General features: G+C 69.1%; 1 protein-coding gene across 8 annotated transcripts; it reads left to right on the top strand.

The window, feature by feature from the left end:
- Positions 1 to 974: 974 nt before the first annotated feature.
- On the top strand, positions 975 to 23,972 carry MYO1A (myosin IA). 8 transcript variants are annotated; one of them, XM_089774587.1, is made up of 31 exons: positions 975 to 1,232; positions 3,280 to 3,429; positions 3,675 to 3,790; positions 4,967 to 5,061; positions 5,992 to 6,096; positions 6,346 to 6,392; positions 7,295 to 7,358; positions 8,165 to 8,263; positions 8,498 to 8,601; positions 9,285 to 9,432; positions 9,641 to 9,759; positions 10,054 to 10,140; positions 10,446 to 10,511; positions 11,339 to 11,443; positions 12,017 to 12,079; positions 13,670 to 13,870; positions 14,209 to 14,435; positions 14,837 to 15,037; positions 15,356 to 15,449; positions 15,971 to 16,120; positions 16,535 to 16,603; positions 16,973 to 17,059; positions 17,706 to 17,792; positions 19,294 to 19,380; positions 19,875 to 19,949; positions 20,542 to 20,754; positions 21,421 to 21,527; positions 21,661 to 21,793; positions 22,447 to 22,599; positions 22,946 to 23,073; positions 23,559 to 23,972. In XM_089774587.1, exons 2-31 carry the CDS (start codon positions 3,307 to 3,309, stop codon positions 23,680 to 23,682), a joined length of 3,477 nt encoding a protein of 1,158 aa, XP_089630713.1. In that variant the 5' UTR covers positions 975 to 1,232; positions 3,280 to 3,306; the 3' UTR covers positions 23,683 to 23,972. The 8 variants fall into 8 exon arrangements, with proteins under 8 accessions (XP_089630713.1, XP_089630715.1, XP_089630717.1 ...); XM_089774588.1 differs by having other exon boundaries at positions 985 to 1,232; positions 20,620 to 20,754; positions 23,559 to 23,970; XM_089774589.1 differs by lacking the exon at positions 19,294 to 19,380 and having other exon boundaries at positions 977 to 1,232.
- Positions 23,973 to 27,425: the final 3,453 nt, after the last annotated feature.

Below are 27,425 nucleotides of genomic sequence, written 5' to 3'. Positions count from 1 at the left end.
GGGATAGGGGAGCTGCCGGTGTTCCTGTGTGATCAGGATACTGTGTACTTTGTGCCAGCCCAGCCCCCGCTCTTGGAGAGAGGCACAGTCACCGCCATCAGCCACGCCGGGCAGCCCTCCCCTCTAGGGCTTGTGGGGCACAGGCTGGCGAGCGAGGCTCCTCTGCCAGATCACACGCCCCTCTTGTGTTGGCAGCCGATTAGCCAGGCAGTGGAACCTTAGCCCCGGCTCTACTGGCTTCCCCCGGTGCCCTTGGCTGTGTCACACGAGTGGGTTGTGGCTCCGTTTCCCCAGGGCTCGTAAAACCTGCCTTGCTGCGGTTCTCGTTTCCAGGGGGCGGACGGTGGGGGGCATGTGGGTAAAACAGTGGCCAGGGAGCAGGAGAGACCTGGCTTTGATCCCCCACTCTGCTACTGCCTACGCAAGTGCCCTTGAGTAAGTCACTGACTCTGCCTCAGTTTCCCCTGCTGTGAAACGTGCCTCAGTTTCCCCTGCTGTGAGGGGGAGACCCTCCCTTGGGCTAGTCAGACAGACTCTTTGGGCTGTGCATTTGTACAGCGCCTAGGCTGGAGGGCGGGGAGCTTCGCTAGGGGCAGGACTGTCCTTCCCATTGGTGGGGTACTAGGCCGTACTACCACATGGCCGCCCCTATGCCTGATGGCAGCCGGCTGGTGGTGGCGGCGCGATGATTTTTTTGACCTGTAATTTTATAATCTGCAGCCGCACACGGATGAAATAGTTGTAAAGCGAAGTTTATACTAAAGTGCTATCGACTAACAGTCAATTCAGCAACAGCCACTCGAGAGCGGGGGCTGCATTAGCACCAAATGGCTCTTTCACCGGGTCGATGTTCTGCTAAGGGCTCTGGCAGGCTTTGTTACGGAGCCAGGGAGAGGAAGAGGCGGGAGGGGGGGCATTAAGACTCAGCGGTGCCCCAAATTTTCAGGTGCCCTACTCAGCAGTGTGTTTTGCCTATAGGCAGAGAGCGCCCGGGCTAGCATGCTAATAAAGAACCGGAGAGTCCTGCGGTGCCAGAGGCTGCCCCGCCTCACGGCCTGCCAGGAAGTGGGTGGGGTGAGGGCTGCGAGGGGGTGGCCCTGCCTCGCGCTCGGCACACCATGGACAGCTCCCTCTGAGCCAGGGCAGGGTGGCACAGCCGGCTCCTTCCGCAGAGCAGCCCGCAGAACCGGCCCGACGCACCGAGGTGCCAACAGCGTGGTGTCACTGGGGAGGTGAGTCCGGCTCTGGCTGGCTGTGCCCAGCCGCTCTGCGCCTTGCCCCGCCTGCCTGGCATCCCCCGGCCCCTGCTGGGCAGCAACGCCCTGAGCTGGAGGGCGGATTCTGCGAGACCATCCTCTCTTCCCGAAAGGAGCCGCCGGCCAACTCCCGGCTGGAGGAAATTGCCTGCCCTTGCTGGCCGCAGCTTCCAAGGCGAATTCCGAACCTTTTCCTCCCCGGTCTGCCAGGGGAAAGGCAGCCCTGCAGCCTGGCCAGCTGCCGGTGGGAGACGTCTGCACCCAGGCAGGCCCGACTGAGCCAGCAGCCAGGCACTGAGGGTCGTGGTGCGGGGGCCCCGTGCCCCATTCTGTCCTACTGGGGGGGGTGGTAGTTTCCAGCAGGCCCCCCGTATGGTGGGAGAGGGCCCAGCCCTGGGCAGGGGTTGTCTAGTGAGATGGAACTCTCTCCTTGGCTGAGATGATGGGAAGCCAGAGCCTGGATTTAGGGCCCCCCCTTTCCACTGCCCCCCCTAAACATGCAGCCTCAAACCCCTCCCTGGCCTTGACTCTGCTTTCTTCCCCCCTGCCCGCTGCCTGGGCCTGTGCTGACCTTTCTCCAGCAGGCCTGATAAGCGCTGCTGCGGTTTATGGCCCGGGGCAGAGTCCGGGGCGCGGCCGCAAAGCGAAGGTGAAGGTTGGCTCATTCTGAGCCCTGCTATAAAGGGCCGGGCGGGTTGAAAATAGCAGCAGGCAAAGGCAGGAGCCCGTGGGGCTGTGCCAGCTGCTGCTGTGGGCCCCGGGGGCACCAGGTGGAGCCGAGTCCTGCGGGCCCAGGGCTGTGCCCGGATCCTGCTGCGAAGATTTACCTGAACTCTGCCCCGGCTCCCAGGGCAGTGTTGGCCCCCTGGCCAAAGCAGGGTCCCTGGCGAGCCAGCTGCAGGGCTGGGGCCAGAGGGGCACTGGAGTGGGGGGAGAATAGGGCTCCTGCTGGGAGGAGCCCCCCTTCCCCCCCAGGAAGCAGCAAGGAAAGCGCCATGAGGAGCCATGCAAATGGCCCAGCTGGTTCCTCTTGGCCGGGCCTGCATCCTGCCCCAGCGGGGGCTTCCTGCCCTGAGTCACTCCTGGCCCGCTGGGGCGTTAACCCCTCAGGCGCCAGGCCCACCTGCCCCTGTGATCTCCTTCCGGCAGCGGGGCCTCCCCCGTTTCCAGTCCTGGGCGCCGGCCTGTGTCCACCAGCCTCAGCTGCAGCCTGGAAAAGCAGGGACCTGGGGGGGGGGGCACACAGGGAACCCAGGTGTCCTGCGTCCTACCCACTGTGTGGCCCCTGCGCGGCAGCGAGCCCGGGTGTCCTGACTCGGTTCTGGGAACACCCCCAGCACCGGCTGCCTCTCGCCCCAGGGGCGCCCCCCTCCCCTTTACGGCTGGCCACAGACTCTGGGCCCTCCACCTGCTGCTCCCCTAGGAGCCACTGGGGGCAGCTCAGCGAGGCACCTGGCATTCGGGGGGGGGGGCATCCTGCCAGCACCCCTCACTGCCGAGGGACGGGGCAGCCATGCAGCTGGCAAAGGGGCACCCGGCTGCTCAGCTGAGCCCAGCCAGCTGCAGCGGCCACGTGGAAATGCAGGATCCCCGGCCTGGCTCCCAGCCCCGCTCTAACCACTAGACCCCACTCTCTTCCCAGAGCCAGGGGTGGAATCCAGGAGTCCTGGCTCCTAGCTTTCCCTCCCCTGCTCTAACCACTAGACCCCACCCCCTTCCCAATGCTAGAGACAGAGCCCAAGAGTCCTGGTGCCCCCGTCTCCCCTGCTCTAACCACTAGACCCCACTCCCTTTCCAGAGCCAGCGACAGATCCCAAGAGTCCTGGTGCCCATCCCCCCAGGACTCTCACCCGCTGAGCCAGGGAGCTGGACTCTCCTAGATGGATTCAGCTGGGGGCAGAGGCTACTGTCTGGGTCGGGGGGGGGGGGGTGCCCCTGCTCTATCCACGGGGTGCAGCACCCCCCATTACACCCCTCGGCGACAGGGCCCCCCCCCCCGCTCATTGCTCTTCTCTCCCTCCAGCAGTCGCCCCTCCCCCCTGCTGGGGCCATGGAAGCCAACCCCTCCCTGCTGGACACCGTCGGGGTGGGGGACCTGGTGCTGCTGGACCCCCTGTCGGAGGAGTCGCTGCTGCAGAACCTCAAGGAGCGGTTCCAGCACCAGGAGATCTACGTGGGTGTCGGGGGCTGCCCGGGGGGGCACTGGGGACCCCAGGAGGCTGGACCCGGGAGGGACTGGTGCACCCTGGCCTGGGGCCGGTCCCGGTTCGCTGGGGAGGAGGGGAGCCCCGATGCAGGCGGGGGGCCGGACCCAGCCTCTCCCTGCTTGCTCCCATGGCCTGGATCCTCTCCCCTCCCCCCCAGGGGTGTGCACGCCCCCCCTCCCCCGCACTCACGGCCTCTGTGCCCCCTCCGCAGACGTACATCGGGAACGTGGTGATCTCCGTGAACCCCTACGCCCCCCTGCCCATCTACTCCCCGCAGGTGGTGGAGGAGTACCGCAACTGCAACTTCTTCGCCGTCAAGCCGCACATGTGAGTGGGCCTTTGCCGGGGGAGCCAGGGGATGGGGCGGGGGCCTGTCCCAGCTAGGGGGCGCCAGCTCCATTGTGATCTTAGGATGTGGGGCTGGCTGGCACGGGGGGCAGAGGCTCCCATCCATGCCCAGGGCAGGGGACTGGTTGGCTTGGGGGGCAGGGCCTGTCCCCCTAAGGGGTGCTGGTTCCCGCCTGCCCCCTGGTTGGCAGGGACCGAAAGCCCCTAAACGTGGCCACTCTGGAGCAAATGGGGTCCCAAGTCGGGGCCTGGGCTCTTGCTCAGCGACTCTACCGGGGGCTGACGGCGAGGCAGGTCCCAGCCCGGGCTGTCCCGGCGGGGCGGGAGGCCGTGGGGGGCTGGCAGGTAACAGGCTCAGATCGGTGGGGGTCAGAGCCGCGGAGTCGGGGCGGCTCGCAGGAGCGTTGGCTTGTTGGGGGGCAGGGCTGGTGAGTCCACGAACTGTGTCCTGCAGGCACAAGCACCGTGTGACACGGGACCCCTCAGTCCCCCCTGCAGCCCTGCCCCCCCGTCCCGACCCCCCAGCCCTGCCGGTGCCCCTCACTCCAGCCCTGCCCCCCCCCGCCCTGACCCCCCAGCCCTGCCGGTGCCCCTCACTCCAGCCCTGCCCCCCCCCGCCCCGACCCCCCAGCCCTGCCGGTGCCCCTCACTCCAGCCCTGCCCCCCCCCGCCCTGACCCCCCAGCCCTGCCGGTGCCCCTCACTCCAGCCCTGCCCCCCCCGCCCCGACCCCCCAGCCCTGCCGGTGCCCCTCACTCCAGCCCTGCCCCCCCCCGCCCTGACCCCCCAGCCCTGCCGGTGCCCCTCACTCCAGCCCTGCCCCCCCCCGCCCCGACCCCCCAGCCCTGCCGGTGCCCCTCACTCCAGCCCTGCCCCCCCCAGCCCCGCCCCGACCCCCCAGCCCTGCCGGTGCCCCTCACTCCAGCCCTGACCCCCCAGCCCTGCCGGTGCCCCTCACTCCAGCCCTGCCCCCCCGCCCTGAACCCCCAGCCCTGCCGGTGCCTCTTGCTCCTGCCCCACAGCCCCCCCCCCAGCCCTGCCTTGCCTGGGATTCATTTGAGACCCTGAGGCCAGGCCTGCAGCTGGGCTTGGCAGTGGGGCGGGAATTGGTCCCTGTCTAGCCCCCGACTCTTCCCTCCCGGCTGACCCCCTGTAGCTACGCGATTGCGGATGATGCCTACCGCTCCCTGCGGGACGGCGACAGGGACCAGTGCGTCCTGATCACGGGCGAGAGCGGCGCCGGCAAGACGGGTGAGGAGGGGATGCTGGGGAGGGGGGAGGTCTGGTGGGGTCGGGCGGGGGCAGGGCTGGGAGGTGCAGGGGGGTCTGGTGGGACGGGGGGAGGGGGCGGGGCTGCAGGCTTCAGGGGGGTCTGGTGGGGCAGGGGCCTGGCGGGGGCAGGGGGGGGGGGCCGGCGGGGGCGGGGGCAGGGCTGGGAGGGCGGGGGCTGGGGCAGGGGGGTGGGGGGCGGGGCGGTGGGGCAGGGGCCTGGCAGGGGGGGGTGGGGCTGGCGGGGGCGGGGCTGGGGGCTGCAGGGGGGTCCGGTGGGGCAGGGGCCTGGCGGGGGCGGGGCGGGGGCAGGGGGCGGGGGCTGCAGGGGGGTCCGGTGGGGCAGGGGCCTGGCGGGGGTGGGGCTGGGGTCTGCAGGGGGGTCCGGTGGGGCAGGGCCTGGCGGGGGCGGGGCTGGGGGGCGGGGGCGTGGGGGGGGCTGGCGGGGGCGGGGCTGGGGGCTGCAGGGGGTCTGGTGGGGCAGGGGCCTGGCGGGGGCGGGGCTGGGGGCTGCAGGGGGGTCCGGTGGGGCAGGGGCCTGGCGGGGGCGGGGCTGGGGGCTGCAGGGGGGTCCGGTGGGGCAGGGCCTGGCGGGGGCGGGGCTGGGGGCTGCAGGGGGTCTGGTGGGGCAGGGGCCTGGCGGGGGCGGGGCTGGGGGCTGCAGGGGGTCTGGTGGGGCAGGGCCTGGCGGGGGCGGGGCTGGGGGCTGCAGGGGGTCCGGTGGGGCAGGGGCCTGGCGGGGGCGGGGCTGGGGGCTGCAGGGGGGTCCGGTGGGGCAGGGCCTGGCGGGGGCGGGTAGCAGGGATGGTAAGGCCCCAGGGAGCAGGGGCCGGGTGCTGGGCAGGGGCCTCAGACCGGTCCTGGGGGTGCCCGGTGGAGTCGGCCCCTGCAGCAGGCAGCTTGTCCCGGCAGAGGCCAGCAAGCAGGTGATGTCCTACGTGGCGGCCGTGTGCGGGAAGGGGGAGCAAGTGAACCAGGTGAAGGAGCAGCTGCTGCAGTCCAACCCGGTGCTGGAAGGTGGGTCCCCCCCCCCGGTTCCTCCACCGCGGCCTGGCCGGGCCTGGGGGGGCTCCTGAAACCTGCAACGGGGCTCCCGGCTGCCCGCCCCGGCCGAGTTCATCTGAGCCCCCCTCGCGCCAGGCCCGAGCCCGGCAGTGCCCCACGGCTGCCTGTGGCCACGCCCCCAAGGGGCTGCACTGCCGTGGTGGGGGGCAAACCCACGGACGGTTCCAATAACGACCCCCCCCCCCCCCGTTCTCGTTGCAGCCTTCGGCAACGCCAAGACCATCCGCAACGACAACTCCTCCAGATTCGTGAGTGGGTCGGCCACCCCCCCCCCCCAGCGCCAGCCCCCCCCCCCCGCAGCGCCCCCGGCCCCATGGCTACTGCCCCCTCAGCTCACCCCCCCCAGCGCCCCCCGGCCCCATGGCTACTGCCCCCCCTCACCCCCCCAGCCCCCCCTGCCCCTCACCCCCCCCACCCCCCCAGCGCCCCCCGGCCCCATGGCTACTGCCCCCTCGGCTCACCCCCCCCCCCAGCGCCCCCCGGCCCCATGGCTACTGCCCCCTCGGCTGCTCCCCCCCCCCTCAGCTCACCCCCCCCAGCGCCCCCCGGCCCCATGGCTACTGCCCCCTCGGCTCACCCCCCCCAGCGCCCCCCGGCCCCATGGCTACTGCCCCCCCTCACCCCCCCCAGCGCCCCCCGGCCCCATGGCTACTGCCCCCTCGGCTCACCCCCCAGAGACCCTCCTTCCCCCCGGCCCCATGGCTACTGCCCCTTCTGCTCCCCCCCCCCCCTCAGTATCCCTCGGCCCCAGAGCCCCCCCCCCCTCACTCCTGTCCCTCTATCCCCAGCCCCCTGCCCCCCCTCACACACCCCAGCCTCCCAGCTCACCCCCCCCCCCTTCCCTCACTCCTGCCCCCCAGCCCCCTCCCCTTCCCCCTCCCTCCCCGCCCTACTCCTGCCCCCCAGTCCTCCCCCACCCTTTCCCGTCCCCCAGCACTGACTCCTGCCCCCCAGTGTCTCCTGCCCCATCACACCCCTCCCCCGCTCTGCGACTCCTGTCCCCGCAACCTTTGCATCCCCCGCAATGTCCCCCCATCCTGCCCTCACAACTCAGACTCCCTAGCGCTGCCCCTCCCCCCCTCCCGCGATGCCCATCCCCCGACCCACATCCTGTCCTACCCCACAACTTATGGGTCTCTGCCTCCCTCAGGGCAAGTACATGGACGTGGAGTTTGACTTCAAGGGCGAACCCCTGGGCGGCGTTATCACCAACTGTAAGTGCCCCCAGCCCCCCTCCCCGTGGGCAGCCGGACCCACGGACCCAGCCCCCCTCCCCGTGGCCCGTGGGCAACCAGACACACGGACCCAGCCCCGCGGCCCGTGGGCAGCCGGACACACGGACCCAGCCCCCCTCCCCGCGGCCCATGGGCAGCCGGACACACGGACCCAGCCCCCCTCCCCGCGGCCCGTGGGCAGCCGGACACACGGACCCAGCCCCACAGCCCGCGGCCCGTGGGCAGCCGGACCCAGGGACCCAGCCCCCCTCCCCGTGGCCCGTGGGCAGCCGGACCCAGGGACCCAGCCCCCCTCCCCGTGGCCCGTGGGCAGCCGGACACACGGACCCAGCCCCCCTCCCCGCGGCCCATGGGCAGCCGGACACACGGACCCAGCCCCCCTCCCCGCGGCCCATGGGCAGCCGGACACACGGACCCAGCCCCCCTCCCCGTGGCCTGTGGGCAGCCGGACACACGGACCCAGCCCCCCTCCCCACGGCCCGTGGGCAGCCGGACACACGGACCCAGCCCCCCTCCCCGTGGCCCGTGGGCAGCCGGACACAGGGACGCAGCCCCTGGCAGGCTCAAGCGCCATGCCAAGAACCCCTGCGGGGCCCAGCCTCTCCCCCAGCGACTCCTGGGCACCGATCCCCCCTCCCCACCAGGAGCCCCCCTAGGGCACCGATTCTGCCCCCGCGAGGTCCCCAAGCACCCAACACCCGCCCCGCCTGCCGCCGCCCTGGGCTCTGGTCCCCTCCCCTCCTCTCTGAGCACAGGACCCCCGAACCCGCCCCGTCTCCCCACAGACCTGCTGGAGAAGTCCCGCGTGGTGAGACCCGTCCGAGGGGAGAGGAATTTCCACATCTTCTACCAGCTCCTGGCCGGGGGATCCGACCAGCTCCTGAGTACGGCGGGGACCCCCGGGCGGGGGGCAGGGACGAGGGCTGGGAGGTGCGGACGGGGGTTGGGCCGGGCCCCCCTGGGCTGGGGGGGTTGGGCCCAGTCAAGCAGGCCGGGCTGGGGGGGGTATGTGGCCCCCGGGGCCTCCCTTCGCCCCTCAGGCCTGGGCGCCCGTCCCGCCAGCTGGGCTGGGCGGGGGGCCGAGGGGGCTGCTCTGAGCCGCGGCCTGTCCCCCGCAGGAGAGCTGAAGCTGGAGCGGGACTGCAAGCGCTACGGCTACCTCGGCCGGGAGGACCCCAGGCTGCCGGGGGTGGACGACGCTGCCAACTTCCGAGCCATCCAGGTCCGGGCGGGGGACGGTTTGTCTGGCACCCCACGCAGGTCCCTGATGTGCCCCCCCAGAGCCCAGCCCTGCCCCAGCACCCCTGTCCCGGAGCTGGGGCTCTGGATGAAGCCAGGAAGGGCCCTGGTGCAGCAGCCTCCTCGCAGGGCTCCGGCGTTCAGCCCCCTGGGTGCCCCGTGAGCCCCCTGGGGAGCCTGACGCCCCCGGACCAGCCGGGATTCCCAGGAGGGAGCCGGTGGGAGCCCAGCACAGACAGCAGGAACCCTGGGCAAAGTCCTCACTGGGCCCCCCGGGCCCAGAGCCACCCGGCCACACTCCCCCCGCCCGGCCTCCGGGCTGCCTCTGTCCTCGGCCAGCAGGTCCCGGCTCCCCATTCTCCAGCACCCGGCTGGCTCCTTGCAGAGGAGGGACCCTGCCCTCCGGTGCCAGGCTGCAGAGCGCCGGCCCTTCTGTGCGCCCAGGCAGCCTGTCGGCGCCCCGCCTGCCCCATGGTGTCGTTGCAAAATCACACCCTGGTCCCACCCCCTCGATGCCTCAGGAACACAGAGGGGAAACTGAGGCACCCCCCCCCCCAGTATTCAGTGAAACCACAAAGCGTTTCCCCCGCGTGCAGTTCCCCAAACTGCTCCCCCCCAAGGCGCCCGGCCCCACCCTGGTGCCTGACACGGCTGTCTCCCTGGCAGGCCGCCATGCGTGTCATCGGGTTCTCGGCGGCCGAGGAGCGGGCGCTGCTGGAGGTGACGGCCGTTGTGCTCAAGCTGGGCAACGTGCAGCTGGGCGGCCAGTTCCAGGCCAGCGGGATGGAGTCCTGCGGCCTGCAGGACACCCGAGGTCAGGCGGGGGCCTGCGGGTTGGGGGGGGGGCCCTGCACCCCGGCATCCTGCTGCCAGCCTGATCCCCCCCCCCTCCCCAGAGCCCCCCATTCGGGGCACAGCCTTTCGGAGGTCCCTCGCCGGGGTGTGCCCTCCCCTCCTGGCCCCAGGGTGCCCCCCCCTGCAGCCCAGCCCCCCTTCTGGGCTAACCCGGCCTCTCCCCCCAGCGGTGCAGGAGATCTGCCAGCTGATTGGCCTGGAGGACAGCGTCCTGGAGCGGGCCCTGTGTTTCCGCACCGTGGAGGCCAAGAGGGAGAAGGTGGTGACGGCCCTGAGCATCGCCCAGGTGAGCGCGGGGGCGGGGAGGGGGGAGGCGCGCCCGCAGGCCCAAGCCGAGATGCCCTCCCTTTGCGCGGGCGGGTGTCTCCGTCAGCCCCCCCGCACCTGGCCGCCCGCTCCAGCGACTAGCCCCCTCGCGCCAAGGCCGTCCCAGGCGGGCGCAGCTCCTGGTGCCCAGCTGGACGCGCCGGGCATGGGGGGGTCTCTCCCCGACCTCGCCCCGTTCCCCAGCTGGGCGCTGAAATCCCCAGGGCCCCCCCGTCCCCTGCGCAGCCTCCAGCCCCTCTGCTTCTGCCCCCAGGGCTGCTACGGGCGGGACGCCCTGGCGAAGAACATCTACGGCCGCCTGTTCGACTGGCTGGTGAACCGCATCAACCAGAGCATCAAGGTGGGTGCGCCGGAGCCCGCCCCCGGGCGCACGAGCCGGCCTGGCAGAGGCTCCGGAGCCGCTCCGCATGGGAGGGGTGGGCCGGGACTCGGGTATCCTGCTCTCCTCCCCCCTTTCCCCGCCCCCTTCTGCCAGCCCCCCACATCGCCCTGAGCCCTGCCCCCACCCTCCCCGATGGGCTTTGCTGGAGCTTCCCATGTTGTCCCATCCACTGGCAGCCCCCCCCCCCCGCCTCCCGATCCCTGCCCCAGGCCGGGCCCTCGGGGCACAGCGAGTCCCCGGGTAACAAGCCCCCCCTTGCCCAGGTCAGCTCCAGCGAGCGGAAGAAAGTGATGGGAGTTCTGGACATTTACGGCTTCGAGATTTTCAAGGTTAGTGCTGGCGAGGGCAGGTCTCTGCCTCCCCCCCCCCCCCCAACTGGGGCTGCAGGCAACCGGGGAGCCCAGGGCTGGGGGGCAGGGGCTGCGGGGCGGGAGCAAGGGGCCCGGCAGGGCTGGGGGGGCAGGGGTTGCAGGGCGGGAGTGAGGGGCCCAGCAGGGTTGGGGGGGGTCGGGGTGGGCAGGGGCTGTGGGGTGGGAGCGAAGGGCCCGGCAGGGCTGTGGGGCAGGGGCTGTGGGGCGGGAGCGAGGGGCCCGGCAGGGTTGGGGGGGCGAGGGGCCCGGCAGGGTTGGGGGGCAGGGGCTGTGGGGCGGGAGCGAGGGGCCTGGCAGGGTTGGGGGGGCAGGGGCTGTGGGGCGGGAGCGAGGGGCCCGGCAGGGCTGGGGGGTGGGAGCGAGGGGCCCGGCAGGGCTGTGGGGCAGGGGCTGTGGGGCGGGAGCGAGGGGCCCGGCAGGGCTGGGGGGGCAGGGGCTGTGGGGTGGGAGCGAGGGGCCCGGCAGGGTTGGGGGGGCGAGGGGCCCGGCAGGGTTGGGGGGCAGGGGCTGTGGGGCGGGAGCGAGGGGCCCGGCAGGGCTGGGGGGGCAGGGGCTGTGGGGTGGGAGCGAGGGGCCCGGCAGGGCTGGGGGACAGGGGCTGCGGGGCAGGAGCGAGGGGCCCGGCAGGGCAGGCAGGGGGTGGGAGCTTGCCCTCCTCTCGGTTTCCTGGGCATGGTGCCCTCCTGCCTAGAGCAGCCCCTGGCGGGGGCGGAGGGGGACAGGGGGCAGGGACCGTGGCCCCCTGCGGGGAGCCCGGGGCCAACCCGCCTTCTCCCCCCGCCCAGGACAACAGCTTCGAGCAGTTCGTCATCAACTACTGCAACGAGAAGCTGCAACAGGGCTTCATCCTGCTGACGCTGAAGGAGGAGCAGGAGGAATACGTGCGGGAGGTGCGGCCGGGCCCCTCGTCCTGCCCCGCTGGGCTCCGGGGGGCGGGCGGCCAAGCAACCTGGAGTTCCAGGCCTAGGAGCTAAACCGCCTCGGCGGGGGGCGGGGGGGGGGGGGGGGGGGGGGGGGTTACATCATTTCCAGGCCCCCCCCCCGCCGCCCCGTGCACCAGCTGCTCCGGCGGCGCCATAACAGGAAGGTTGGAACAAACAGGTGCAAAGTCCCTGCAGCCGGACGTCCTGTTCCCGTCCGGGCCCCGAGCCGGGGGGCTGGACCCCCGAGGGCGCAGGGGGCGGGCGCCGGGGACTGTGTGGGGCGGCGCAGTCCTGGGACCCACGCGGGGGCTGCTGCTCTGTGGGGCTCTGCCACCGGGCCAGTTAACCCAGCCAGGCCCCGTGCGCTGGGACGGGGATCGGGTTCCAGCCCCGGTCATCCCCCCCCAAGGAGCCGGGCTTTGCAGCCTGGATGGAAGTGCCAGGCCAGGCCTGGGGGTTCAGCCCCCGGGAGCCCCTGAAAGCCCACGAGGCCCCCAGCTGGCCAGGCCTGTGTGGGTCCCACGGCCGGTCTCCTCGCAGGGCATCCAGTGGACACCGGTGGACTTCTTCGACAACAGCATCATCTGCAACCTGATCGAGGACGTGAGTTGCTGTTAGAGGCGAGGGGGGGGCTGGGGGTGAGGGGGTCCCAGCCCTGGCCAGAGGAGTCAGGAAAAAACACTGGCACTGCTGATTTGGGGAGCCCAGGGCTGGGCTGGCAGGGTGGGAATGAGGGGCACCGGCAGGGCCGTGGGGTGGGGATGAGGGGCACTGGCGGGGCCGGGCTGGCAGGGATGAGGGGCACTGGTGGGGCTGGGGGGCAGGGCCATGGGGCGGGGATGAGGGGCACTAGCGGAGCTGGGCTGGCAGAGCCGTGGGGCGGGGTGAGGGGCACTGGCAGGGCTGGGGGGCAGGGCCGTGGGGCGGGGATGAGGGGCACTGGTGCGGCTGGGGGGCAGGGCCATGGGGCGGGGGTGAGGGGCACTGGCAGAGCTGGGGGGCAGGGCCGTGGGGCGGGGATGAGGGGCACTAGCGGAGCTGGGCTGGCAGAGCCGTGGGGCGGGGTGAGGGGCACTGGCAGGGCTGGCACTGGCGGGGCGGGGCTGAGGGGCACTGGTGGGGCTGGGGGGCAGGGCCGTGGGGTGGGGGTGAGGGGCGCTGGGGGGCAGAGCCGTGGGGCGGGGCTGAGGGGCACTGGTGGGGCTGGGGGGCAGGGCCGTGGGGTGGAGGTGAGGGGTGCTGGGTGGCGGGGCTGAGGGGCACTGGCGGGGCTGGGGGGCAGGGCCGTGGGGGGGAGGGGAGGTGGGGCTGGGGGGCAGGGCCGTGGGGCGGGGCTGAGGGGCACTGGTGGGGCTGGGGGGCAGGGCCGTGGGGCGGGGCTGAGGGGCACTGGCGGGGCTGAGGGGCATTGGCGGGGCTGGGGGGCAGGGCCGTGGGGTGGAGCTGAGGGGCACTGGCGGGGGCACTGGCGGGGCCGTGGGGCGGGGTGGGGGCACTGGCGGGGCTGGGGGGCAGGGCTGTGGGGCGGGGCTGAGGGGCATTGGCGGGGCTGGGAGGCAGGGCCGTGGGGTGGAGCTGAGGGGCACTGGCGGGGGCACTGGCGGGGCCGTGGGGCGGGGCTGAGGGACACTGGTGGGGCTGGGGGGCAGGGCCCTGGGGGGGGCTGGGGCGGGGCGGGGCTGGCGGGGCTGGGGGGCACTGGCAGGGGCACTGGCGGAGCCGTGGGGCGGGGTGGGGGCACTGGCGGGGCTGGGGGGCAGGGCTGTGGGGCGGGGCTGAGGGACACTGGTGGGGCTGGGGGGCAGGGCCGTGGGGTGGGGGTGAGGGGTGCTTGGGGCAGGGCCGTGGGGCGGGGTGGGGGCACTGGCGGGGCTGGGGGGCAGGGCTGTGGGGCGGGGCTGAGGGACACTGGCGGGGCTGGGGGGCAGGGCCGTGGGGTGGGGGTGAGGGGTGCTTGGGGCAGGGCCGTGGGGCGGGGTGGGGGCACTGGCGGGGCTGGGGGGCAGGGCTGTGGGGCGGGGCTGAGGGACACTGGTGGGGCTGGGGGCAGGGCCGTGGGGTGGGGGTGAGGGGTGCTTGGGGCAGGGCCATGGGGCGGGGCTGAGGGGCAGGGCCGGGGGGCGGGGCGGGGTGGGGGCGCTGGCGGGGCTGGCGGGGCCATGGGGCGGGGGAGTGACGGCGGGCTCCGCGCAGAGCGCGAGGGGGTTCCTGGCGCTGCTGGACGAGGAATGCCTGCGGCCCGGCCCGGTGACCGACCAGACCGTCCTGGCCAAGCTCAACCAGCGCTTCGCCCAGCACGAGCACTACGAGAGCCGGGAGACCCAGAGCGCCCGGCGCATCATGGACGCCAGCCTGCCCAGCACCTGCTTCCGCATCCACCACTACGCCGGCAAGGTGGGCGGGGCTCGGGCTACATCCCTGGGGGGGGTCATGCCCCCCCCGCTCTCCGAGCTCCCAGCATGCACTGCTCAGGCTGGGGGGCAGGCTGCCTGGCCTTGGGGTGGGGCTTTGTAGCCGCCAGGGGTTGGAGAAGGGAGCTCCTGGCTCGGAAGGGCAGTGGGGGCTAGTGGTTAGACGGGGGAGCGGGAGCCAGGACTCCTCGGCTCTCTTCACAGCTCTGGGAGGAGAGTGGAGTCTAGTGGTTAGAGAGGGGGCAAGGAGCCAGGACTCTGCCTGGGGATCCGGAGGCAGGGGAGCCCCCTTTCAGCGATGCCCTGGCTCCATCCCCACAGGTGACCTACAACGTGTCGGAGTTCGTGGAGAAGAACAACGACTTGCTGTTCCGCGACCTCTCGCAGGCCATGTGGAAAGCTCAGCACCCATTGCTGCGCTCCCTCTTTCCCGAAGGGGACCCCCAAAAAGCCTCCCTCCGGCGCCCCCCCACCGCCGGCTCCCAGTTCAAGGCCTCCGTTACGACCCTCATGAAGAACCTGTACGCCAAGAACCCCAACTACATCAGGTAGGCAGGGCCGGGGCCTCCGTGCCTGCTGCTCTCAAACCCAGGCACTGGGGGAGAATCTCCCTGATTGTGAGCAGTGTGGGGGCTTTGACACACAGTGGAGCAAGGCGTGACTCTCTCCCGTCTGTGAAGAGACTCCGTTGCCTGTCAGAGCAAGGGGAGAAATTCCCTCTGCTGTTAGTAGTGGAGGGTTCTCTTTGACATACAGGGGAGTGAGGAGAGAATCTCCCCGGGCTGTGAGCAGTATAGGGGCTATGAAACACAGCCGCATAAGGGGAGACTCTCCCAGCTCCATAGGGAGGGTTGACACATGAGGCTGAATCTCCCCACGCTCTGAGCAGTGCAGGGGCTTTGACGCTCACCGCGGAGCCATCTCTGACCTCCTCCCCTCCGCGGCCCAGGTGCATCAAGCCCAACGACAACAAGGTGCCGGGTGAGTTCACGGACGTGCTGGTCCGGATGCAGGTCCGGTACCTGGGGCTGCTGGAGAACGTGCGGGTGCGGCGGGCCGGCTACGCCTACCGGCAGGCCTACGACCCCTGCCTGCAGCGATACAAGATGCTGTGCAAACAGACCTGGCCCCATTGGAAGGGGGGTGCCAGGTAAGGGGGGGCGAAGGGTCTGGGGAGGGGGTTGCAGGGAGCACCCTGCTGGCAGCCTGGGAGGGGGAGGATGTCACCAGCGGGGAGATGCTGAGAAGGGGAGCTGGGGGGGGTTGTGGGGCTGGAAGGACCAGAGGGGCTGGCAGGGCCCGGAGGGCATAGCAGTGTCTGGCTGAGCCACCTTGGCCGGGGCGCCCAGGCCTGACCCGCCCCTGTCCCTGCAATGGGGTGTTTGTCCGGGGGGCTGGTGCTTCCCCCTGGCGGTTGCCTGCAGGGGGGAGCCTGGAGCCCCCCGCCTGACCCTGGTGTCTGGCACAGGGCGGGTGTCGAGGCCCTGCTGGCCAGCTTGCCCGTGCCCCCGACGGAGCTGGCCTACGGGCACACCAAGATCTTCATCCGCACCCCGCGCACTGTGAGTCCCCGCTGGCCCGGGGCGGGGGGGCGGGGGGAGCTAGGGGAATGGGCTCATCCAAGCCAGGGGAGGGGTTGTACGGGGATATCACCCCCCCGCGGGGAGCGGCAGTGGAACGGCCTGATCCTGGGACATTCTGGGGGTGCCAGGTGGGAGGGGCAGTGCCCCCAAGCCGCCATCGTGCCCTCCGCTGGCTGCCCCGTCTCGCTGCCAGTGCCACCTCCTGCCCCCTTGCCTGGGAAGCCGAGGGGCTCCCAAATTCCCCCCCAACCCAGCACAGGATCCCCTCCCTCCTATGTCCTTCCAGCCGGCGTCCCACGACTGGGCTGGGCAGGGGGGAAGCCTCGGGGGGGACCCTAATCCCGACGTGGCCGAGACCCCCGCCAGGGAAGCCGGAAGCCGAACGGGGTCTTGTCTGGGGGTGGGCAGTGCCCAAAGGGTTAATGCGCTGGGGGGGGGCAGTTTTGGCTCCCAGCCTGTCTCTGACCTCCCGATGTGTCCCCCCCCCGCCCCCCCCACAGCTCTTCGACCTGGAGGACCGGCGCCGGCAGCGCATCTCTGAACTGGCCGCCCTGATCCAGGCGGCCTATCGCGGCTGGCGGTGCCGCACCCAGTACCAGCTGATGCGCAAGAGCCAGATTGTGATCTCGGCCTGGTTCCGGGGACACGCGGTAACCTCCCCCCGCCCCCGTTTGCCCCCCCTTTTCCTTGGCCTCCCCCCTCCCTCTGGCTCTGGATCGGGGCCCCTGGGTGAGCCGGGGGGGGGGCTCACTCAGGCTGCTGCGAGTTTGGGGGAACCCGCGAGGTGTTTCCAAGCCCTGCCAGGCCCCGGTGCGCCTAGCGCTGCGCAGACGCAGGGGTGGGACCCGAGCCAGGACCTGCCCCACGGCGGGTCGGCCACTGGGCCCCCCGGTCCGCGGCTGAGCTGAGAACAGGACACAGGTCCCCTCCTGCCCCGTGTTCGGAGGCAGGGCTGCGCCAGGCGGGCCCCTGGGGATGTTGGACCCCCCAGGACAGGATCCGGGGAAAGCTCTGCAGGGCCCGTCCCTGGCTGGCGTCTCATCCCCGCACTCTCCCCTCTGCAGCAAAAGAATCGCTATGTGCAGATGAAGAGGTCGGCGCTACTGATCCAGGCTTACGCCCGGGGATGGAAGGTGAGGAGGGGGCAGCCCCCCCTGCAGCAGACACGCTTGGGGGGGGGAAGGCACCAGGTGGCTCAGCTGTGTGGCCAAAACGTTCGCTGGGGATCCGACACGGGACACGGTGCTTGGTGCTGCTGGCCAGGCCCAGGGTGGGGGGCAGGGGCCCGAGACAGGACTGGAAGGGGGCAGACTGGCACCAGAGGCAAGGAGAGCCCCACTGCAGCACAGCGCCCCTATAGGACCTTTGCTTGCCTGCATCTCTCCTCCCGGGGCAGGGGCGCTGGAGGCCGTTTCTCTGTGTCTCTGTCCTTCCTCCTCCTGCTCTGCCGCCTCCTCCGGGTGCCCGTGGGGCTCTGATCTCTCGCCCTTCCCTCCCCGCAGTCTCGCCGGCTTCTGCGGGAGCTGAAGCAGGAGAGACGCTGCCATCAGGCCTCGGCTACCATTTCCGCCTACTGGAAAGGGTACAAGGTAACGGCAGCCCGGGCACCGGCCACGCGCCCGACGCCCGGGGCTCTCCGTACCAGGGCGTCCGCTCAGCCTCTGCCCGCTTACCCAGGGTGCCCGATGGCCCCCATGGACACCGAGCAGGCCAGTGGGTATGTCTAGACTGCAGGGTTTTGTCGACAAAACTACACTACCGCCGAGTTCTGTTGCCATAACGTCAAGCGAACTGGGCAGTTCTGTCGACGGCGGTAAACCTCATTCTACGAGGAATAACGTCTTTTGTCGATTGAGGTATCGCATCTACGCTGTCCTTTGCGTCCACACTGTCATGTCGACAACGCGGCTGGCTTTGTCGACAGAACTGGATGTAGTCTAGATCATGGATTCCCAAACTGGTGGGGTGCACCCCTCTGGGGGGGGGACAATATTGCAAGGGGAGAAGCTGCTGGGGGGCGTGATGCCAGTTCAATATTGCAAGGGGGGGGCGTGATGCCAGAAAGTTTGGGAACCACTGAACTAGATGCTCTTTGTCGACGGAAGCTTTGTCGACAGTGTCTGTCAACAAAACCTGTAGTCTAGACGTCCCCTCTGTGTCTCTGTCCTTCCTCCTGCCCTGCCACCTCCTCCGGGCGCCCGCGGGGCTCTGATCTCTCGCCCTTCCCTCCCGCAGTCTCGCCGGCTTCTGCGGGAGCTGAAGCAGGAGAGACGCTGCCATCAGGCCTCGGCTACCATTTCCGCCTACTGGAAAGGGTACAAGGTAACGGCAGCCCGGGCACCGGCCACGCGCCCGACGCCCGGGGCTCTCCGTACCAGGGCGTCCGCTCAGCCTCTGCCCGCTTGCCCACTGGCCCGCTCGGTGTCCATGGGGGCCATCGGGCACCCTGGGTATGTCTAGACTACAGGGTTTTGTCAACAAAACTACACTACCGCCGAGTTCTGTCACCATAATGTCAAGCGAACTGGGTAGTTTTGTCAACAGCAGTAAACCTCATTCTACGAGGAATAACATCTTTTGTCGATTGAGGTATCGCCTCTACGCTGTCCTTTGCGTCCACACTGTCATGTCGACAACGCGGCTGGCTTTGTCGACAGAACTGGATGTAGTCTAGATCATGGATTCCCAAACTGGTGGGGTGCACCCCTCTGGGGGGGACATCGTGGGAGGAAAAACAAGCCTTCACTCTGCGTTTGTGAGCAACAAGTAGTCAGAGACAGTGTATTGGAGCAATATTGCAAGGGGAGAAGCGGCTGCTATGCCGCTCGTCAAATACAAAACAATTAGAAGGCAATGTATATACTGCAAGAGCGGCGAGGAGTCCTGTGGCACCTTATAGACTAACCGAAGTGCTTGCATCTGACGAAGTGGGTCTTTGCCCACGAAAGCTCATGCTCCAACACTTCGGTTAGTCTATAAGGCGCCACAGGACTCGCCGCTTTTGCAGATTCAGACGAACACGGCGACCCCTCGGATACAATATATATACTGTCCGTTCTATAGAAGAACAATACACAATTATTCCCCTTCCCATAACAATTCCCTTCGGATGCCACCTTACCTCAAGGTCTTCACTAGAGTCAGCATTCTGTCCTTATCTCAAGCACGAAGGAGAGGCGAGAGGCGAAAACAGCGCCTGCCATAGCTCTCGCGTTGTGAGGTCTCAGAGTTAGCGTGAGTCAGGCTAACCAAACTCACTAATGGCTGCATCAAGAGCGGCCCGAGGCCGGCTGCGGCAGATGGCGCCCCAGGCGGAAGGCGCGATCGGTGCCCCCGCCTGCACGGCCGTCAATGGCCATGACGTCATTATCGGGCGCCCTGGGCTGGCGGCGCCCTAGGCGACTGCTTAGTCTGCCTAGGCTCATGGGCCGCCCCAGGGCTACATACGGATCCCTTTGCTTCCACAGTGTGAAGAAATTCCAGGGGGGGTGCAAGGCAGCCTCGCCCCCCACCCCCAATCAAGTTTTGCTACCCTGTTCAGTTCCTTTTTTCCTGTTTTTTGGGGTTTTTTTGCTCAACAAGTTTGGCTGCTATTTGGAAGGAGGCAGGAGGGTTTTTTCAAAAATCGAAAAGGGGGGCATGATGCCAGAAAGTTTGGGAACCACTGAACTAGATGCTCTTTGTCGACGGAAGCTTTGTCGATAGTGTCTGTCGACAAAACCTGTAGTCTAGACGTCCCCTCTGTGTCTCTGTCCTTCCTCCTGCTCTGCCACCTCCTCCGGGCACCCACGGGGCTCTGATCTCTCGCCCTTCCCTCCCGCAGTCTCGCCGGCTTCTGCGGGAGCTGAAACATGATAGACGCTGCCATCAGGCCTCGGCTACCATTTCCGCCTACTGGAAAGGGTACAAGGTAACGGCAGCCCGGGCACCGGCCACGCGCCCGACGCCCGGGGCTCTCCGTACCAGGGCGTCTGCTCAGCCTCTGCCCGCTTGCCCCTTTGCCTGCTTAGTGTCTGCTGTGGCCGTCGGGCACCCAGTGCCTAGCTCGGAGCGTGCGTGGCCTGTGAGACCGGGCCTGCCACCTGCCCCCTTTCCCTGCCAGCTGGTCTCCTGCCCCTGCCTCTCTTGCACTATCCTGGTTCTGTCCTGGCTCTTCGCCCTGGCCCCTTCGGGTTGGGGCAGCTTCTCCACTCCCTGCCCCGCTCCACCGTCCAGGAAGGTAGGATGCACTGCTGAGAGAATCTCCCCAGGCTGTGAGCAGTACAGGGGCTTTGACACACAGCAGAGCAGGTGCATCCACGAGAAAAGCAAGTGGGGTAGGGCAGGAGAGCAGCAGGGCCCCTTTGTCGCTTTCCCCAACTCCTGCCCCCGCCCCCCCGCTCACGGGGCCCTCTCTCTTTGCAGACGCGGAAGGAATACAAGAAATATTTCCGCTCCGGGGCATCCATCCGGCTGGCCAATTTCATCTACCGGAGACTGGTGAGTTGGGGCCGGGCAGGGTGGGAAGGGCCGGGCGGAAGGGGTCGGCTTCAGGCTGCAGTTCAAAGCCTGTTTCTTTCCGAGCCCCCCAATGCACTGTAACCCCCCCCCCCATCCCCAGCACAGCTGTGCCGCAGTGACTGGCTTTCGGCATATCGCCCCTGGGGCCCCATGAAGCTGCATTGTTCAGGGTTCAGCCCTGTGGGGCGGGGTTCTGCCCCACCCAGGGAAGTTTTGGTTTTCTGCCCTGGACCCCAGCAAGTCTGATACTGGCCCTGCTTGGCGGCCCCTGAAACGGGCTCACGGTCCCCCAGGGACTCCCAGATCCCTGCTTGAGAAACACTGGCTCAGGGGGGCAGGGAATGGGCCGTGGAGCCTGGCCCCTCTAGGGGGCGCTGGCTCCCATCCAGCCCCATGGCAGGTTCTGGGTAGGTCGGGGGGGGGGGGGCAGGGAATGGGCCGTGGGGCCTGTCCCCTCTAGGGGGCGCTGGCTCCCATCCAGCCCCACGGCAGGTTCTGGGTAGGTCTGGGGGGGGGGCAGGGAATGGGCCGTGGGGCCTGTCCCCTCTAAGGGGCGCTGGCTCTCATCCAGCCCTTGAGAGCCTCCCCGCCCCGGCGCCTCTTCCTCCGGCCCTTTCACCCCCTGCTCTCTGCTCCCTGCCGCCCCAAGTTGCAGAAGTTTTTTGTGGGGCTGAGGACCGGCCTGCCCCCCCTGGCAGTGTCTGACCGCAGCTGGCCTGCCGCTCCCTACAAGTTCCTGGCAAACACCAACGAGGAGCTGAAGAAAATATTCTACTGCTGGAAGGTCAGAGCTCCGCACGGCTCCTGTCAGAGGAGGGGCCCAGCCCTGGCTGCTTTTGGCCAGAGAAATATCCCACTTCTGCCACCACGGGGAGAGGCTCCACACCTGAGATCCCCCCTCCATTGCTACATCCCACCTCCCTCCATTCCCTCGTTGCCCCGCAGCGCGGTACCCCTCTTCTGACTTCCCCGGCCTCACACGTCTGCCGTGTTGCCATGCGGCTTTTCCTCGGCCACCCTAGAGGTGGCTGCATTTCAGGGCCAGGCTCGGAAGCAACCTCCAGAGCCTCCCAGCCAAGAGATGGCTGCAGGGCGGTGCTGGGGGAGCCGCTCCCCTCTGCCCCAGCTCTCGAGCGGCTGCATGGCAGAGCTGGCTGCACGGCGGTGGGTCCGCTGCCACGTTCCCTTCCAGAAGTGGCTGCATTGCAGCGGCAGGCGCAATCAATCGGGTGATGTCACTCGCCGCCCTTCCTCCTTCTGGGTTTTCAGGGGGCTGCTGCCTTTCCCTGGGCCCTGGGCCAGCTTCTCTCTGCCCCGGGAGCGGCCCTGGCGTGACCGCTGGGTGGCCATGTGCATCGTGCCGGTTACTGGCTTCCCTGGGGGCCGGGGGTGGGGGGGCAGCCCCTGTGCCCGGTTCTGGTCCCGACCCGCCTCTCCCCGCCGCGCGCAGTGTAAGAAGTACCGGGACCAGCTGACGCCGCAGCGGAAGGCCCAGCTGCAGGACAAGCTGTGTGCCAGCGAGCTCTTCAAAGGCAAGAAGACCCTGTATGCCAAGAGGTGAGCAGGGGGGGCGGGGCTTCCTGGGGGGCGGGGCTCCCTGGGGGGGCGGGGCAGCATGACTCCTGCACTTGATTTAAAGCAGGGGGGCGGGCAGCTGGGCAGCTCACGGGTTCCGCTTGGTTTCTTCCAGCATCCAGCAGCCGTTCCAGGGCGAATACCTGGGGCTCCAGAAGAACCCCAAGTACAAGGCACTCCAGGCCGCGGCCAAGGGCAAACTGGTCCTGGCCGACACCGTGCAGAAAGTCAACCGGGCCAACGGCAAGGTGGGCCGCCCCCCCCCCCCCGACTCTGGGCACAGCGCCCCCAGATGGAAACCAGCCCCCCTCTCGTCTGGGCTGGGAGTCCAGCTGCTGCAGGCTCCTGGAGTCCTGCCGTCCTCCCCGGCACCATGCTCCGCTGGCCCCCAATCCGCCCCGGTGCCCCCAGGCCTGGCGGGTCCCCGTCCCCCTCTCCGGGCAGGGGGAGCATAGATCCTAGCGCTCGTCACCTGCATGTGCCCCACGGCAGGTCAGGATCATCCGCCCCCTTTTCTAGGGGGAGGGAAACTGAGGCACAGAGCGGGACAGGGACTTGCCAGAGCTGGCGACAGAGCCTAGGTCTTCGGGCGCTGCCCTCTAGGCCATGCTGCTCGGGGTCCCGCCGAACGGCAACCTCCTGGCAAGGGGGGGAGATGGAGCCGGGGGCACGGATGGTGCGTGGGAAGCCGGCTGGGCCAGAGGGGGTGGGACAGACAGGACTGGACCGGAGCCCCGAGCCAAGCGCCCGGAGCTCACCCTGTGTTGGTGACTCTCCCGGGACTTGCTGCCTTGGCCCTGCTGGGGATCACGTGGGCTGGGGGGGGGGCGGGACTGGCCTGACCCCCCTCCCCCCACGCGTCTGGCAGCCTCCCCTCACCCTCCTGCGGCCTCCTTTGCAGATGGTTCCTCGACTGCTCCTGCTCACCAAGGAGCACGTCATCCTGGCCGACCCCAAGGCCGCCCAGCCCAAGACGGTCGTGAGCCTGAGCGACATCCGGAGCGTCTCGGTCACCCGCTTCTCCGATGGCTTCTTCGTCTTGCACCTCAGCGAGGTGCGGCCCCGGGCCCGCCCCGGCCTGCTGGAACCTGCTTCCCGCCCTGCAGGAACGAGGGGCTGGCCCCAGCATACCCGGGGGAGGGATTGTCCTGGGGGGGGGGGGGTGAGCTGGACACGTCCACCCCCCCTCCTGGTGGCACACTGCCAGGAACTCTGGGCTGCGTTCCCAGAAGGCTTTGCGGCTCACCGCGGGCGGAGGGGGACCCGCCCATGCACCATGTGGTCGCTGCCCTGCCCCATCCTCCCAGGGCTCGCGGGTCCCCCTGTGGGCAGAGACCCCGCCCCTCATCCAACCAGCTGATGTGGGCGGGGCTGTCCCTGTGTTTGCCCCCCTCCCTTAGATCTCCATGGTGGGAACCAAGGGGGACTTCCTCCTCGTCAGCGACCACCTCATCGAACTCGTTACCAAGCTCCACCAGACGATGCTGGAGAGCACCGCCAAGGCGCTCGACCTGAAAGTGGCTGACGAGTAAGGGCGGGGATTGGCTGGAGCGGTGGGTGGGCGGAGCCTGTGCTGGGCGGAGGGGGGAAGAGGAGACTTCTGATTGGGCCGATAGGCAAGCGTGTCACCTGCCCTAGGAGCGTGGTGGTCTCTGTCGCCCCCTGGTGGCTGGCGTGGAAGGGGATAAGAGGCTACTACTGCTGCCGGCTGAGGGACCCAATCTTCTAGCTCCGGTGGGTTGGAGGCTTCTAGCGCTAAGGGACATGTGTTCGAATCCCGTGGTCGGCCCAAGCAGGGTCCCATCCATACTGCTGGCAATCTCAGCCCAGATTTGCACTGCCCTAGGCGGGCAGGGCTCTGAGCCTCAGCCCAGTGGCACGTGCAGCTCTGGCTTTTCCCCAGCAGGGGGCGGTAGGCTGTGCATCCCACCTGCCTAGGGAGGAGACGGGGGAACCACGCCAGGGACAGGCCTGTTGCCAAGCTCATACTGCAGTGGGGGGGGGTCCCTGCAGGTTCTCCACGCAGCTCAACAAGAGCAGCGTCGCCATCCGCGTGGTGGAGACGACCAAGAAGGAAGGGGCGGCGCCCGTGTGCAAGAAGAAAGGCAGCCAGCGCATGGAGGTTCTGGTCCACTGAGGCGGGCGGACAGGTTGGCAGGAGTGCGGGCCGCCTGCCCCCAGCCTGGGCTGGGCAGCCACCGTGCCACGAGCCAGCCGCGGAGAACCTGGCGGGACGTGGCACTTGAGGGCCCAGGAGGGTATGATCCAGCTGGGGCACGGACCTTTCTCCTTCCGCTCCGCTCCCTGCCAACCCAGGCAGCCTGCCGGCCGGCAAAAACTCTTCTCTTTCCGTGCCCGGGGGCGGGGGGAGAAATGGCCTTTGCACGAGGAGGGGGGGCTGGCCTTCGCACGAGGAGGGGGGGAATGGCCTTTGCACGAGGAGGGGGGAATGGCCTTTGCACGAGGAGGGGGAATGGCTTTTGCACGAGGCCGGTTCCCGGCTCTCAGGCGGCAATCGGTGAAAATAACATTAAATATCGCAGCCAGGCCGCTGTGACGTGTCTGTGATGGTCCTGCCAGCCCCCGAGCTCCAGGGCGGGTTTGCTGCTGCGCGGCGTCTCTGCCCCCAAGGTTCTGGGTTTCCAAGCCAGCAGCTGGAGCAGTGAGCAAGCCGCACCCGGCCTGCCCTTCCCGGCCAGCGTTCGGATTGCAGGGGTGCATAGACACCCCAGTTAGGGGCTGGGGCCTCCGGGGGCCAGGGGCTTGGCTCAGGGTTGGGGGTGGAGGTGCCCCAGGACTCCTGGGTTCTATTCCCGGCTCCCGGAGAGGAAGGGGGGGGGTGTCTAGTGGGCTGAGTTTTCCTCCCTTGGATCAAATCTCCACCGCTTCCTGCCTCGGTTTCCCCCACTGCACCCTAGGGCTAATCATTTCACCTGGGGGGGAGGGGAATGAAGTTCTGCGTAGTGGCAGAGGGGGACACAGACCCCCCCCCCCCAGGAGCTACAACCAGCGGAGAAGCCCCCAACGGATGAGCGACAGTCCAGGCGTTTTTTTCTCAGCTGGCCCCCTCCAAGGCGGTTTAACGTTGCCACGGACACGCTGCCGCCAGCACCTGGCGTTGCATCCCCCCCCCCCCCCCCCCCCCCGGCTCCACTGCCATGGCCCAAATGCATCAGCCTGGCTGCTAAAGGCCTCGTACTCCACCCAGCCCGCCAGGGGCAGATCCAACCGCAGGCGCTGGACAGGGCCCTAGTCTCGAAGCACGTGGGAGCTATGTAGGGAAGGGGTGGGAGGGGAAACTGAGGCACAGAATGAGGCAGGAAGTGGCCTCGGTCTCGCCACAGGCCAGAGCTGGGAATTGGAGTCCCCCATCCTGCCCCAGGCTCTCCCTGCCCCACATCCCTGCCTGGCCTCAGGCCCGGAGGCCCAGAAAACTAGGCCCCAAGGAGCCTGTTTTGGGGAAAAGGCCCGTGGCCGTGGAGGCAGGGCAGGTGGAGGGGGGGGCAGGGGAGTGCCTGGCGCTGTCAGGCCGGGTTAGGCGCCGGCGTGTGACTGGGCGGGGGGAGGAGGGGGGAGCTGCAGCCCTCAGCTGAGGTAATTTGGTGGCGGATTTCTCAGGGCGGCTGCGGGGAGGGTCTTGCCTCCAGGGGGGCCGGGCTGAGTCGCTGGCACATCGAGCACCCACCTATAGACCCCCTAGGCAGCTCCGCCACGGGCAGAGGGGGGAGCAATGTTGCACCCCCCCAGCCTCTCGCTCAGTCGTTCCTCCTCTTCTCCCCCCCCCCGGCCGGCATCAGCTCCGCCAGGAGCGACCCCCCCGGCCTGTGTCCCTCTCTGAGCTGCCCGGGGGCTGCCCAGCCTGGCACCCAATGACCCAGCCCCATTGCTCCCCTTTTCAGCTGGCATGGGCCCCTCGGCTGTGGCACCAGACCTCCCCTCTCACCAGCGGTCCCCTTCCTGGCATGCACGGGAAGACCCGCTGCTGCCAAGCTGGGTCCGGGGGGGGCCAGCCACGGTAGGGGCATTGCGGGTGGCACGTACCAGAGCCCCCACCCCTGAGACCTTGGCATGAAACTCCCTGGGCGCAAACTGAAGCCGCCCAGCACAACCTGGACCCTGAGGGTTTGGCAGAGGGGCTGGGGGCAGCGTTGCCCGGCACTGGGGAGGGGAATTGGGGGGGCAGTCTCCCACAGCTGGGGGACCTTGGGGTGTGGCTTTTCAAAGCCCCCCTTCCCCTCGGAGGTCGGGGTCCCTGTCCTGGGCTCACGGGCAGCGCTGGTGCTTGGGTTCCAAGCCAGGGCCTGGAGTCCCGCCTGCGGGTCTGGCACTGCTGTGCCCCCCGCCCGGTGCCCCCCCGCCACAGCCCCGTGCAGCCACAAGTGCCCATGTAATTAGGCTCTGTAATTCCAGGCCGCCAGCTGGCGCCCTGGCACCTGCCCACTGCAGCCTGGCCAAGCAATGGGGGGGCGGAGCACGGCGAGGCCCCCAGCTCCCGGCACCTTGCCCCCAGCTGTGCCCTGCTCGGAGCCAGCTTCCTCCATCCCCCGCGAGGTCGGGCAGGGGAGCGGGTGTGGCTGTGCCCCAGCCCCCAGTCTGGAGGGGGCACATCTCTCCAGCCTGCAGAGCAGCTGAGGCTGGGGGGGAGCGGGGCGCCCCCTGCAGAACAGGGGACGGCGTGGCAGCTCTCTTGCTTCTCCAGGATCCGGCATAGGCGTGATGTGGACATAAGGAGTCAGGGGCTGGCAGCCCTAGACCCCTTGGGGTGGGGGCCACAGGCCCCTGACCCCTCCGTACTCAGCTTAGTCCCTTCTCATGTCATCCCAGCCAAAAACTGCCCCGTTCCCAGGCCCTGATCCCCAGCCAGGTGTCTGTCTCCGCCTCCCTCCCTTTGTCTCTCCCCCTGGGAAGAGCCAAGTTATCTGCTCAGGCTGGGACTAGGTGTCTGGGCCAACCACAGGTGGGTGAGTCGGAGGGAATCTCACAGCCCAGCGCAGGGGGACCCGGGTGACAGAGCAGACAGCCCCCCACTACGTCACAGCCCCGGCACATGTGGGAGGGAAGCAGGCACGGGAGCCCCAATCCGTCCCTCCTCGGTGAAAGAGACAAACGGGACGGCCCCCTCCCCTTGTGGGGTGCCAGGGCCGGGCAGGGAATGTTCCTGCCTGTCCCCGTGGGGTTTCCTTCCCTGGCGAAAGGAGGCATCGCAATTCCCCCGGCATGGAGATGCCAGAGAAAAAGCCCCCTGGTGCAACCAGCCAGTTAGCCCTGCCCTGCTCCCGCTGTGCAAGGTGGGGATACAGCCGGCAGGGGGCTGCAGGGGAGAGTGGATTTAGGGCACGTTTGTTTGGATGTTTCACAGACTGGGGGGAAGCGTCTCTGCTCCGGGATCTGGGAGAGGGTCACGAGCTTGAACGTGGCTTGGTGGGAGCCCCTGCTCCCCGCGATGGCAGGAGAAGGCTGAAGAAGGGGGTGGGGAAACTGAGGCACGTCGCGGCAACCCCGAGTTGTGCCACCAGGGGGCGCTCGAGGCTTTGTAACAGGGTGTTGGCACCCCCAGCATCCAGGGCGCTGCAGGGAACAGCCCTTTGTGGGGCGGGGGGGGGGCAGATATTCCTTATTGAACCTCATCCTCCTGACCTCAGACTATTTCTCCAGATGGATTTGAATTGTAACCCCCCCCCAAAAAAAGCCCTTCCCCCCCCCAGCTTGGGATCGTCTGCAAACCCCATAGGTGTCCTCTCTGTGCCGTCAGCTGCCTCGCGGATGAGGAGATGGATCGGACGTCGAACGCTTCCAGTGGGTTTCTTGGACATTTCAAAAGCGGAAGCCCCGCAGGGAACATGGGGCCACTCCCCGGGTCATTCCGGCTGTGCCTCTACT

This window comes from Pelodiscus sinensis, chromosome 31, assembly GCF_052426305.1.
Source record: "Pelodiscus sinensis isolate ZL-2025 chromosome 31, ASM5242630v1, whole genome shotgun sequence".
NCBI lineage: Eukaryota > Metazoa > Chordata > Testudines > Trionychidae > Pelodiscus > Pelodiscus sinensis.
Note: the sequence above shows the minus strand (reverse complement) of the source record. Positions and strands in the feature narration are given on the sequence as shown.

Excerpts from the sequence above, each read along its gene's own strand:
- MYO1A (XM_089774587.1), top strand. The coding sequence starts at position 3,307 with ATGGAAGCCAACCCCTCCCTGCTGGACACCGTCGGGGTGGGGGACCTG. Across the intron at positions 3,430-3,674 it reads TCCAGCACCAGGAGATCTAC|ACGTACATCGGGAACGTGGT; the intron begins GTGGGTGTCGGG and ends CCCCCTCCGCAG. Across the intron at positions 10,141-10,445 it reads GCATCAACCAGAGCATCAAG|GTCAGCTCCAGCGAGCGGAA; the intron begins GTGGGTGCGCCG and ends CCCCTTGCCCAG.